We start from the raw sequence: 14558 nt of genomic DNA on the forward strand, positions 1-14558 counted from the left end.
CCAGGCTGGTCTTGAACCAGCCTGGGCAACATGGCTCAAGAGATCCACCCACTCAGCCTCCCAAAGTGCTAGGATTACAGGCATGAGCCACCACACCCAGCCAGTAATTCTTTTTGTAAGTATTATTCTACTTTATGCATACTACTTATGACCAGAATTTCAGAAGGCAGGTACCCCTGTAGCATATCTAATTAATCTTCCCTCATAGGGTATTTTTTTTTTTGAGATGAGGTCTCACTCTGTTGCCCAGGTTGGAGTGCAATGGCACAATCTCAGCTCACTGCAACATCCGCCTCCCAGCTTCAAGAGATTCTTGTGCCTCAGCCTCCCGAATAGCTGGGATTACAGAAGTGCACCACCATGCCCGGCTAATTTTTGTATTTTTAGTAGAAACGGGGTTTCACCATGTTGGTCAGGCTGGTCTCGAACTTTGACCTTGTGATCCACCCGCCTCAGCCTCCCAAAGTGCTGGGATTACAGGCGTCAGCTACCGCATCCAGCCCCTGATAGGGTATATTTTACAATATAGGCTTGGACCATGTTCAATCAGTTCTGAAGACCCAAAGAAATCTCCAACCCAATTGCTAATAATTCCTCAGTTATCCCATATAGCTGGAGAATGAGATAGTCCTAAGTAATTATTTCGTTTACCAACAACTTGAGATGGAATATAATAATGTATCCTTTAAAAGTATCTGAATTATAGAATTCTAGGTCCAAAAGAAACTTCATGGGACATCTAGGATAAGAGAGTCCTAAGTTAGATCACAAGGAGAGCAAGTCTTTCTTTAAAATATTCAGAAAAGGAGCTTCCCCAGCCTTCCTCCCTCCTTTCAATTGTTTTACCTGGCTCATGGCAACAACCTATAAGGACAACACAATAACAACCTATGTTAATTAATACATGATTATAATCTCTACTCTGAGAGCTTTCATTTTTGCCCTCAAACCCTCTTTCTCTCCTCCCTCCCACATCCCCCAAGGAACCTGAAGGTAGCAGGCAGAGGTAAGGGTATTTCTCATTTTGAACTAAGAAACTAAAGAGTCAAGCTGTACACAACAGGGCTGCAGGCCTTACCATGAAGATCTCATCATACATCAGCACCACTTTTTCCTTCAGTGGTTTTTTGGAGGCTGAAGATTTCCGGAGCAAACCCCCACGTTTCTCTACCTGTGCCATGGTTAGAGAATCTGTGGACAGAAAGTCACATTTTAGAATAGTGAAAATACTCAGTATGATAATATAAATGGCTGATATATGTCATACATTTGTCCAAGCCCACAGAATATACAACACCAAGAGTGAACTATAACGTAAACTGTGGACTTTGGGTGGTAACAATATATGAATGCAAGTTCATCATTTATAACAAATGCCACTCTAGTAGGGGATGCTGTTAACAGAGGAGGCAGTGCATATATGAAGGAAGCAGACATACGGGATATTTCTGCCCTCTCCTTTCAATTTTGCTGTGAACCTAAAAACAGCTCTAAAAAAAGTAAGTCTTAGAAAAGAAAAGAAAGCCAGTCAGTGGCAGAATGCTCTCCAAGGTGCTGGAGTCACTGACATACCGCTTAGTGAGAAAATGTTTAGGAAAAATAACTGATAAACATCCATGCTACAGACCTTGTACATCTGTCCAACACTCTCCTCCCTGACTAGCTAATGCCAAGGTTTAAATCATTACTTGGCCAACAGCACAACACATTTTACATCCTTAAAATGTGCCAGTGGACAAGGCTTAAAGCAGATCCAAAACCAAACACAAAGGTGTAACTCGCTCCATCTGTAATAGGTCTGGCCATATATTTGAGGTTGATGGAAGGAAGGCTGCAAAGCACACACTGCCCACAGACTGATGGTGAAGTTAAATTTCAAATATTGATCGAGCTGGACCATTAAGGCAAGAAGTGTGCTGCAGATTGATGTGCTTCATTGATTTCCCCAAAGTAAGTAGGTCCTCGTCACTGCAAAGTACTTGGCCTTCACTGCCTCATAAATCACACTGCACTTGACTGTCTTTAGATCTAAATTCCTCTGGAAAGAGACCCAAGGCAGAAAATAGCAGCCAAGAGGCCAAAAAAATCTGATTTCAAAATAACTGAATAGAGTAATATACTACTTTCAAATTTAATTGTGTGTGTATATATATATAAAAAATACTACTGCAGATCAAACTCCAATGTACTTTTCAATTCTATATAAAAGTAGTTCCATGAATCATGCCCAAATGTTCCCATCTTGCTTTAAGGAATTCTCGATTTTTTTTTTTCAATGGAGAACCTGAAATCCCACAGGTCTTCACTGAGAATTTACACATATTCCCTTCACCTCCCAGGTTCTTTTCATTATTAACAAAGTTCCTCTCTTTCCTTTAAATCCTGTGCTCTAGATATGAAACTTAGTCTCATCCAATGACAAGTATGTGGGATAGGGAGGGGCCAGATTTTACTTCCAGACAAATCCAACACAGCAGACCTAATTTTGATCAATGACTTTTGGAAAATATGCACTATCTTTCTGATCAAAATCAAAATTTTGTTTAAGGAAGAGATGCATCCAATAGTACAAAAGATTGTATCTTAGACATTGTCCTTCTCTAACACATATAGCCAAAAGAGGAGATTCATCTTTGAGCATACACTAAAGCACAGGAAACTTCACCAACTAGATATTTTTATTTTATTTTTAGACTTTTTTTTTTTTTTTGAGATGTAGTCTTGTCCTGTCACCCTGGCTGGAGTACAATGGTGTGATCTCAGCTCAGTGAAACCTCTGCCTCCCGGGTTCAAGTGATTCTCCTGCCTCAGCCTCCTGAGTAGCTGGGATTACAGGGGCATACTACCACGCCTGGCTAATTTTTTGTATCTTTAGTAGAGACAGGGTTTCACCATGTTGGCCAGGCAGCTCTCGAACTCCTGACCTCGTGATCCGCCTACCTCAGGCTCCCAAAGCGCTGGGATTACAGGTGTGAGCCACCGCCCCCAGCCTGACCTAAAATTTTACTAGGACCTATCTCTATCGAGGCTTAACTTAGCCCTCAAATTCTGTTATAGTCCAGAGGGAACTGATGAAAAAAACAGTAACAATAACAAAAAGAGAAAACTATTTGGGGCAATTAACATTATATTGATCATGGCTTTTCCTTAAAGCATGAAATACAGCCTCCATTCAAAACTTTCTTGTGTCTTTTTAAATATGTTGTCAAGAGGAAAATGTCCTTATTCAGGAAAAATAAATTGGAAATCAAGAGATTCCTATTAGAATAAACCAAAAGCAATGCAATTCTAAACTTAATGGATATGGATCCTGCCTGTGCTCAGCTTCAACCAGTTGATTAGCAGGAAGAGTGGAAACCACAAGTTCTCAGACATGAAAAGTACATGTTTACAAATATCCCCTTCTGAGGATTTATAAATGGGTTACAGCTAATCAATGTCCACCCCAAATCTAATAAACTCACTTTCTCTATTTCAGAATCAATACTTTCTAATAAGCAAAGGGAACAGGAGAGGAGGGAAAAACAATTCCAATCCAAACTACCAAATTTCCTAAGAAATTAAATTATTTTCATCATTCTCCTTCCATCTGGAGCAGCAGGAAAATCAGCCAAGGCCTCAACTCATTACTCTCTGTCATCACAGGCAACTGGAATTTACCACCCAAGCTGCCTCAAATGTGACTGGAAACTGACAACATAAAGTCTTCTCCTCCTGCCAGCACGCCTACCCAGGGAGTTTCTAAGGTGGCAGACTGGGAAAACTATAGAACTCTAACAAAACTTTTGCTCTGGGTCTCAGAAATTAAGCCTATGCTCCTAACTTTGAAAGTAAAAAAATATCGGCCAGGCGCAGTGGCTCACGCCTGTAATCCCAACACTTTGGGAGGCCAAGACGGGTGGATCACCTGAGGTTGGGAGTTCGAGATCAGCCTGACCAATATGGAGAAACCCCGTCTCTGCTAAAAATACAAAATTAGCCAAGCATGGTGGTGCATGCCTGTAATCCCAGCCACTCAGGAGGCTGAGGCAGGAGAATCGCTTGAACGTGGGAGGTAGAGGTTGCAGTGAGCTGAGATCGCGTCACTGCACTCCAGCCTGGGCAACAAGAGGGAAACTCCATCTCTAAGAAAAAGTAAAATATCTGATTGGTAGAGCAGAAAGTTGCAGCACATCAGTAATGTGAATATAATCTGTACATTCTCAAGCACTTTTTTCTTATTTCACAACCATCCCCCTCCTACCCAGAGGAGAGAACCAGCATCAGCTGAGAAGCTGCAAGGCATAATGGAACAAGCAACCAGCAGAAATGAGACTAGAACACAGGTCTCCCAACCAACTCGGTGACATAGACAAGTCATTGTGCCTCTCAGTTTCCTCACAAGTAAAACAAGAGGATTGAACCAGACTATTATCTAATGATTCTCTCAGCATCACTGAAATATCACAAATATATAAAAAGCACCTAAAGCCCTAGTTCAGGCATTATAAGATTAAAGAGGGGAAACTCCAGACCTGATTCTCTGGGAGCTCATAATCTACTGGTACAGACAGACACATAAAAATCCATAGTGCAAAGCAAATCATGAGAAATTTATAGAGTAGAAATACAAAGAAAATGCTATGGGATAATAAGGGAGAAAAAAAAATATTCTATGACTATGCTATGACCTCTGTTGATCCAAGCTTTTAAATCCTTCTGGTAAAGAAGCAAACACAGCAAAGGCACAGTAATACCACAGAAATGTCAGTTTAGGCTTTAAGACTGTCTCAGAAATAAGACATAGACAAACTGTAAAAAGAGAATCAGGCGCCTGTAATCCCAGCACTTTGAGAGGCCAAGGCGGGCAGATCATGAGGTCAGGAGATCGAGACCATCCTGGCTAACACGGTGAAACCCCATCTCTACTAAACAAAATACAAAAAATTAGCCGGGCATGGTGGCAGGCGCCTGTAGTCCCAGCTACTCGGGAGGCTGAGGCAGGAGAATGGCGTGAACCCAGGAGGCGGAGCTTGCAGTGAGCTGAGATCGTGCCACTGCACTCCAGCGTGGGCGACAGTGTAAGACTCTGTCTCAAAAAAAAAAAGAATCAGGCAACTTTTCAATACTAATTTTACCTACTATCAAACTTACAAATGGTTTCAAATCCCCTCAGCTGAATGGTAAATCAATGAAGGCTTTTATTCCTAAACCTGAAAGACTGTTAGCCACATGAGCTGCTGCCAACTTCTCTCTGGAAGATCCAAGTCATACAACTTTTTTTTTTTTTTTGAGACGGAGTCTCGCTCTGTCGCCCAGGCTGGAGTGCAGCGGCACCATCTCGGCTCACTGCAAGCTCTGCCTCTCAGGTTCACGCCACTCTCCTGCCTCAGCCTCCCAAGTAGCTGGGACTACAGGCGCCCGACACCACACCCGACTGAGACGGAGTCTCGCTCTGTCGCCCAGGCTGGAGTGCAGCGGCACCATCTCGGCTCACTGCAAGCTCTGCCTCTCAGGTTCACGCCACTCTCCTGCCTCAGCCTCCCAAGTAGCTGGGACTACAGGCGCCCGACACCACACCCGAATACTTTTTTTGTATTTTTAGTAGAGACAGGGTTTCACCATGTTAGCCAGATGGTCTCGATCCTTTGACCTCGTAATCCACCCACCTGAGCCTCCCAAAATGCTAGGATTACAGGCATGAGCCACCGCGCCCGGCCTAATTTTTGTATTTTTAGTAGAGACAGGGTTTCACCATGTTGGCCAAGCTGGTCTTGAACGCCTGACCTCAAATCTGCCTGCCTCTGTCTCCCAAAGTACTGAGATTACAGGTGTGATACAACTTTTTAAGATCTGTGTCTTGGGGGTTGGGAGGGAGGGGTCAAAGGAGATCTGTATCTTAAGCAATCCAGCCACACACTTCTTAAATGCACATGATTTCACATCCTTGCAGGATGAAGTGGCCAAATGTTAAGATTTTAAAACCTAAAGCCAAATTCTTCAACTGTCTAATAAGCAAGGAATGCCAGTTATACTTAGCTAGTTGGTTACTCATTTATTTTACTGTCTTCTTGAGCCTAGTGCCAACTCTAGTACCAAAAAATGAAGTTAACAGAAATTCACCCTAATTTCCAGAGTTACCACAGTTAATCTATCAAAAGCCTTAGGTTTGGCAGGGCATGATGGCTCACGGCTGTAATCCCACCACTTTGGGAGGCCAAGGCATAGGGATCACCTAAAGTAAGGAGTTGGAGACCAGCCTGACCAACATGGTGAAACCCCATCTCTACTAAAAATACAAAATTAGCCAGGTGTGGTGGCGCATGCCTGTAATCCCAACTACTTGGCAGGCTGAGGCAGAGAAATCGCTTGAACCCAGGAGACGGAGGTTGCAGTGAGCTGAGATTGTGCTCACTACCTGGACAACAAGAGTGAAATTCCTGGACAACAAGAGTGAAATTCTAACCTGGACAACAAGAGTGAAATTCCATCTAAAAAAAAAAAAAAAAAACCTTAAGTTTTAGTTCCAAGTCTTATACAATCATTCTATAATGCTAATTTTATTTTTCCTTTCCTGGGCCTCAATTTGCCAATCTGTAGAAGGAAGCAAAGGAACACTCCCTGTGCATTTTCAAATTTAACAGTCCAGAGTTCTAGGGTTCTAGGTTAACTTTTTTTTTTTTTTTTGAGACGGAGTCTTGCTCCGTCGCCCAGGCTGGAGTGCGGTGGCGCAATCTTGGCTCACTGCAAGCTCCGCCTCCCAGGTTCACACCATTCTCCTGAATCAGCCTCCTGAGTAGCTGGGACTATAGGCACCTGCCACCACGCCCGGCTAATTTTTTGTATTTTTAGTAGAGACAGGGTTTCACCATGTTAGCCAGGATGGTCTCCATCTCCTGACCTCGTGATCTGCCCACCTCGGCCTCCCAAAGTGCTGGGATTACAGGCATGAGCTACCACGCCCAGCTTTTTTTTTTTTTTTTTTTTATGAGACAGAGTGTGTCTCTGTTGTCCAGACTGGATGCAGTGACCTGATCTAAGCTTACTGCAACCTCCACCTCCTGGGCGCAAGCCATCCTCCCGCTTCAGCCTCCCAAGTAGCTAGAACTATAGGTACACGCCACCCCACCACAACCAGCTAATTTTTGTATTTTTTATAGAGACAGGATTTTGCCATGTTGCCCTGGCTGGTTTCAAACTCAAGCAATCCACCTGCCTCAGCCTCCTAAAGTGCTAGAATTACAGGCATGAGCCACTGTACTCAGTCTTACGTTCACATTTGTAATGGACTGTCACCAAGTATCACCCTCTCTTCACACTGAGGCAAACAAAAACAATGCTATAGCTAGATGCCAAGGTAAACATCCTAAAATATTTCAACCAGTATAGAAGGAAAAGAAGAAAAGAAAAGAAAAGAAAAGAAGGGGAAAGAAGGAAAATGAATAAAAGTAAATGTGCACACCAGGCATGGTGGCTCATACCTGTAATTCCAGCACTTTAGGAAGCCAAGGCGGGCAGATCACATGAGCTCAGGAGTTCGAGACCAGCCTGGGCAACATGGCAAAATCCCATCTCTACTAAAAATATGAAAAGTAGCCAGGTGTGATGGCAGAAGCCTGTAATCCCAGATACTCGGGACACTGAAACAGGAGGATGTCTTGCACCCAGGAGGCAAAGGTTGCAGTGAGCTAATGTCACTGCATCCAGCCTGGGCAACAGAACCAGACCTTGTCTCAGAAAAAAAAAAGAGAGAAACACAAGTAAATAGTTTAGGGGGAAAAAAACATATGTAGAGATCAGACATTTATTCATTCATTCATCCAACAAATATGCATTGAGTACCTTTTAGGCACAGGCACTAGGAACACAGCAGTAAGCAAGACAGAAAAGATCCCTTCTCTCACAGAATTTTCATTCCAGTAGAAGGGAAACAGACAACAAATAAGATAAACTGAGACAGTGGTAAGGGCCCTGAAGACAAACTGCAAAGGGAACTACTCTCATCTGGGATTAAAGTAGGCCTCTTTGAAGAAGTGGCACTTGGGCTAAGATCTGGAATAACAGGAAGAAATCAGCCAACTAAAAATCTTGGGAAAAGTGTTCGAGATAGATGGAATGGCAAGTGCAAAGACCTCAGGATTTGAATGCACTTGGTGTGTTCACGAAACAGAAATGCCACCGTGCCTAGACAGAGCATAGACATTCCTTTTCTGAAATGTTTTTGTAAAGTTTATTAAAGTTGGTCTTTTGTGTTTGTGAATTTTTTTAATATATAAGAATCCAAATATCCATCAGCAGTAAATGGGACAATTATGATACAGTCATACAATAGAATACCATATAGAAATTTACAAGAGCCCATTACTGATACATGAAGCAATGTGAATAAGTTACATAGAAAATACTGAATGAGGGCCAGGCGCAGTGGCAGTGGCTCACGCCTGTAATCCCAGCACTTTGGGAGGCTGAGGCAGGCGGATCACCTGAGGTCGGGAGTTCAAGACCAGCCTGACCAACATGGAGAAACTCCGTCTCTACTAAAATCACAAACAATTAGACGGGCATGGTGGTGATTCCTGTAATCCCAGCTACTCCAGAGGCTGAGGCAAGAGAATCACGTGAACCCAGGAGGCGGAGGTTAAGGCAAGCCGAGATTGCGCCATCGCAATCCAGCCTGGGCAACAAGAGTGAAACTCCGTCTCAGAAAAAAAAATAAAATATGTAATGAAAAATGTCCAAACCAAAAGAGTACAACCTGATGATTCCATTTACATGAAGTTTTTAAAAGACAAAAGTAATCTATGATGACACAGGAGAGGTGGGGAGATGATTGGGAAGGAGCACAAGGAAGCCTTCTGAAGTGACGGAAATATACTCAATCTCTAAGCGAAGGTCACAAAAATGAGTACACATGTTAAAATATCATTAAGTTGTATACTTCACATTATGTAAAATAGTCCTTAATCTAAAAAAAAAGTACATGTGTGTTCTCATATATGTGAAAATTTAACAGAACCAGTGCAGAACACTAGAACAATGCAGAACAGGTGAGTAGGGCCCCCAGGCTTGAACACTCAGGACACTTATCTAAAATAACAACCAGGCCAGGTGTGGTGACTCACACCTGTAATCCCAGCACCTGGGAGGCTGAGGCAGGCAGGTCACCTGAGGTCAAGAGGTCAAGACCAGCCTGGCCAACATGGTGAAACCCTGTCTCTACTAAAAATACAAAACTAGTGGAGCATGGTGGTGCATGCCTGTAATCCCAGCTACTTAGGAGGCTAAGGCAGGAGAATCACTTGAAGTCAGGTGGTGGAGGTTGCAGTGAGACAAGATTGCACCATTGCACCCCAGCCTGGGCTACAAGAGTGAAAAATAAAAATAAAATAACAACTAGAGTCTATTTAGCTCTTATTATGTACCAGGCACTGTTTTAAATACTTCATACATATTAACTCATTTTATCCTCATAACGACCCTATGATTCAGAAAGTTTACAATGAGAAAACTAAAGCATGAACTGGAAAAGAAATAAAGAAAAAGAGAGAGAGAAAGAGAAAGAGAGAGAGAGAGGGAGAGAGAAAAAGAAAGAAAAGAGAAAGAGAGAAAGAAAAGAGAGAAAAGAAAAAGAGAAAAGAAAAGATGGGCCAGGCGTGGTGGCTCACACCTGTAATCCCAGCACTTTGGGAGGCCAAGGCGGGCAGATCACCTGAGGTCAGGAGATCAAGACCAGCCTGACTAACATACAGAAACCCCATCTCTACTAAAAATACAAAATTAGCCAGGCATGGTGGCGCATGCCTGTAATCTCAGCTACTCGGGAGGCTGAAGCAGGAGAATCGCTTGAACCCGGGAGGCAGAGGTTGTGGTGAGCCGAGATTGCGCCATTGCACTCCAGCCTGGGCAACGAGTGAAACTCCATTTCAAAAAAAAAAGAGAGAAAAGAAACGTGTCCAAATAAGTGAGTGTAGGGACTCAAACCCTTAGAGTTCCTGTTCTTCTCCACTATGCTATACTGTATCTCAAAAAGCAGAGGAATGAGCAGGAGCAGAGTCATCTATACATAAACAAAGCTGAGGGCCTACAGAGAATCTGTGAAGAGGTTCTACGTGAGTAAGAGGGAGTATGTACTCATTGGCTTTAATGAACAAACTATGAAATGTCCAGATATCTTGAGTAGTCACCACTCTAGTTTGTCAGTGGGTGAAGGTGCCACGGTAGAAAGTAAAAGATAATTGTCTGATGTATACATCTGTCTGTAAATATAGGTAATAGTAAAATGAAACAGAAACAGACAAATTCACAGGAATGGCAGAAAACTTGGAAGGAAAAACTGGAGAAGAATCCGAGTGTCTAGTCAAGTTGATAGACATATTGATACATCCAATATGGTAATTTTTTAAGGATAAAACACCCTAATGTCCACTACAGGATTTAACTGATACTTTTTTTAAACTCTCCCACTATCTTTGAGGATTTTTAATTTTTTTTCACTATTTTAATTGAGTATATTCAGTGCTCTGAGGATAATTCTCCATCAAAACTTGATAATGAATGGAAAGATACTATAAAACAGGACAGAAAAAAGAAATGGAAAACAAGTCAAGTAAGAGTCTACAATCCTCAGCTTAGGAGAGAGTATGTTTTAATACTGATGAGCTGTGATCACCTATTTCAGAATCTCCTGGGGTGCCTCCTAAATATGTAAACTCTTAAGCCTTCCTACCCTTCTACTGAACCAAACTTTTTTTTTTTTTTTTTTGAGAGACATGCTCTGTCACCCAGGCTAGAGTGCAGAGGCATGATCTCAGCTCACTGAAATCTCTGCATCCCAGGCTCAAGTGATCCTCCCACCTCAGCCTCCCGAGTAGCTGGGACTACAGGCATGCACCACCATGCCTGGCTGATTTTTGCATTTTTTTGTAGAAATGGGATTTCACCATGTTGCCCAGGCTGGTCTCAAAACTCCTGAGCTCAAGTTATCTGCCCACTTGGCCTCCCAAAGTGCTGGGATTACAGGCATAAGCCACAGTGCCTAGCTTGGGTCTACATTTTTAACAATCACTCCAGATCAGTGATCTCAACTGGTGCAATTTTGCCTCTCAGGGGACATTTGTCAATGTCTGGAGACATTTTTGATTGCCACAATTGGGAGAGGCCAGGGATGCTGTTAAACATCATACAATACTCGAGGCAGCCTCGCACAACAAAGAATTATCCAGCCCAATATGTCAATAGCAAAGAGGTTAAAAAACCGGCCGGGCGGGGTGGCTCACGCCTGTAATCCCAGCACTCTGGGAGGCCGAGGCGGGTGGATCACGAGGTCAGGAGACCATCCTGGCTAACACGCTGAAACTGTCTCTACTAAAAATACAAAAAATTAGCCGGGCATCTGGGCGGATGCCGGTAGTCCCAGCTACTTGCGAGGCTGAGGCAGGAGACTGGCGTAAACCCGGGAGGCGGAGCTTGCAGTGAGCCGAGATCGCGTCACTGCACTCCAGCCTGGGCTACAGAGCAAGACTCCGTCTAAAAAAAAAAAAAAAAACCCTGGCCGGGCGCAGTGGCTCAAGCCTGTAATCCCAGCACTTTGGGAGGCCGAGACGGGCGGATCACGAGGTCAGACCGAGACCATCCTGGCTAACACGGTGAAACCCTGTCTCTACTAAAAAGTACAAAAAACTAGCCGGGCGAGGTGGCGGGCGCCTGTAGTCCCAGCTACTCGGGAGGCTGAGGCAGGAGAATGGCGTAAACCCGGGAGGCGGAGCTTGCAGTGAGCTGAGATCGTGCCACTGCACTCCAGCCTGGGCGACAGAGGGAGACTCCGTCTCTAAATAAATAAATAAATAAATAAATAAATAAATAAATACCCTGCCCCAAGTAATTCTGATGACCACTAAAGTTTGAGAGGTACTCATCCAAGCCTTAAACCAGACTTGGAAAAGGAAGGAGTATCTAGACAGAGAATACTGAAAGAATGAATGAAACCTCTGCAGTCTCTGAAAAAGGCATGAAGCAACACTCGCCTTACCACATCTCATTCTCCCCGCATTAAATCACACTTCCTTTGGGATTGTAGCCCATTTCCCCATATGTGAAAGAAGATCACTACAAGACACACTGACTATAGTATCCACAATGCTTAGTGATGGAGATGAAAGTCTTATCTGTCCAAGACTTGTGGCGAAGTCAAATAAAATATTCCCATTATCTGACCATGAGCCATTCACCCAATACACAAAGGAGGCAACACGCTTTTGTTTTGTTTCATTTTGAGACAGGGTCTCACTCTGTCGCCCAGGGTCGTGAAATGGCATGATTTCAGCTCACTGCAACCTCCACTTCCTGGGTTCCAGCAATTCTCCTGCCTCAGCCTCCCAAGTAGCTGGGACTAGAGGCGCATGCCACCACACCCAGTTTATTTTAGTACTTTATTTACAGACAGGGCTTCACCAAGTTGGTCAGGCTGGTCTCGAACTCATCTTAAGTGATTCGTCTGCCTCGGCCTCCCAAAGTGCTGGGATTACAGGCATGAGCCACCGTGCCTGGCTGAGGGAACATGTTTATATCAAGCCAGAAATAGTCTTCTACCCTGACTTACCAGTAAGTCTCCTGTCCTGATCTCCTAAAAATTCCCTAGTTCCTCTAGATACAAGGGTTTTTTTAAAAACCTTTCAGCAAAAGTTACCTGCTCCCTAAGCCTTTCTGCAAGGCCTACCATACTACCTGGAGGTAAACATTAGCACTATAAGAACTTAAGAGAATGCAGTTTTTCTACCTCCAAGCCCCAGCCCTTCAAGCTATCTCCTAATATGCCTCCCACTTTCTTTTTTTTTCCCTTTGTGAAGAATGTGGGCATCATTCTTTCTTCCTTTCTAAAAGTCCCAGGTATTTAGCTCACTTACTAGATCACATCCTACTGTTCCACATGGTTCCTTGGCACAGCTTCTTTCAGTAGCATGGGACAGGTTCCCCCAATTCCACCCAAAAGACTGGCTCTAAGACAAGCAAACAACCCCTTTCTATTTTAATGAATTTCTACTGCTAGTCACTCCAAGGATTCTATATCTCCAAATTAAAAATAGGGCTTAGCACAGTGGCTCACGCCTGTAATCCCAGCACTTTGGGAGGCTGAGGCAGGCGGATCACTTGAGGTCAGGAGTTCCAGACCAGCCTGGCTCACATGGAGAAACCCCGTCTCTACTAAAAATACAAAAATTAGCCAGGCATCGTGGCAAGTGCCTGTACTCCCAGCTACTTGGGAGGCTGAGGCAGGAGAATTGCTTGAACCCAGGAGGCAGAGGTTGCAGTGAACCAAGATTGCACCACTGCACTCCAGCCTGGGGGACAGAGTGAGACTCTGTTTCCAAAAAAATAAAAGAAAGAAAGAAAGAAAATAGAGTAGGGCCTGCATCTTTTTTTTTTTTTTTTTTTTTTTGAGATAGGGTCTCTATCACCAAGGCTGAAGTACAGTGGCACAATCATGGCTCACTGTAGCCTCAGTGATCCTCTGACCTCAGCCTCCTGGGTAGCTGGGACTACAGGCACATGGCACCAGGCCTGGCTAACTTTTCATATTTTTTGTAAAGATTGAGTTTCACCATGTTGCTCAGGTTGGTCTCGAACTCCTGGGCTCAAGCAATCCTCCCACCTAGGCCCCCCAAAGTGCTAGAATTACAGGCATGAGCCACTGCACCCAGCCCCAACCTATTTTTACAATGACGATATTACTTTGCTCAAAGCAACACAACTAGTAAGTGATAAAGCCATTAAATCTTTCTCTCTGGTAGCACTTCTCCCTATCAGAATGTCCTGTTAGTGCAAAACATCAGGAGCTAACTAGACCATTAAAAACCGGATTCACTGTAACCCCAGCTACTCAGGAGTCTGAGGCACGAGAATCGCTTGAACCTGGAAGGCAGTGGTTGCAGTGAGCTGAGATGGTGCCACTGTACTCCAGCCTGGGCGATAGAGCAAGACTCAGTCTCAAAAAATAAAAAAAAAAGATTCAGTTAAAGTAACACTTCTATGGAAACGCCAAACTGATATCCATAATATCAACACTCCCATTTTATCCAAGAAAAGTCAATCAACTCACCAAACATGGTGGCTCATGTCTGTAATCCCAACACTTTGGGAGGCCAAGGCAGGTGGATCACTTGAGGTCGGGAGTTCAAGTCCAGCCTGGCCAACAGGGTAAAACCCCATCTCTACTAAATATACAAAAATTAGCCGGCCTGGTGGCACATGCCTGTAGTCCCAGCCAGTCAGAATGCTGAGGCACAAGAATTGCTTGAACCTGGGAGGAAGAGGTTGCACTGAGCTGAGATCGTACCACTGCACTCCAGCCTGGGTGATAGAACAAGACTCCATCTCAAAAAAAACAAAAAAAAAAAAAAGAGGCCAGGCACAGTGGCTCACGCCTGTGATCACAGCACTTTCGGAGGCCAAGGCAGGCAGATCACTTAAGACTAAGAATTCAAAGCTGTCCTGACCAACATGGTGAAACCCCGCTTCTACTAAAAATATAGAAATTAGCTGGACATGGTGGCGAGCACCTGTAATCCCAGCTACTCAGGAGG

General features: G+C 43.8%; 1 protein-coding gene across 1 annotated transcript in view; it reads right to left on the reverse strand.

The window, feature by feature from the left end:
* LOC105537776 (chromosome unknown open reading frame, human C10orf76) overlaps window positions 1–14558 on the reverse strand; it is a 234786-nt gene that overhangs the window by 215081 nt on the left and 5147 nt on the right. The window contains exon 2 of the mRNA XM_011977448.1: window positions 1079–1191. Within this exon, the coding sequence (XP_011832838.1) occupies window positions 1079–1180 (102 nt within the window). The 5' untranslated portion in view covers window positions 1181–1191. The remainder of the gene's footprint in view (window positions 1–1078; window positions 1192–14558) is intronic.

Source organism: Mandrillus leucophaeus, unplaced genomic scaffold, assembly GCF_000951045.1.
Source record: "Mandrillus leucophaeus isolate KB7577 unplaced genomic scaffold, Mleu.le_1.0 Scaffold18, whole genome shotgun sequence".
In the NCBI taxonomy this organism is placed as follows: domain Eukaryota; kingdom Metazoa; phylum Chordata; class Mammalia; order Primates; family Cercopithecidae; genus Mandrillus; species Mandrillus leucophaeus.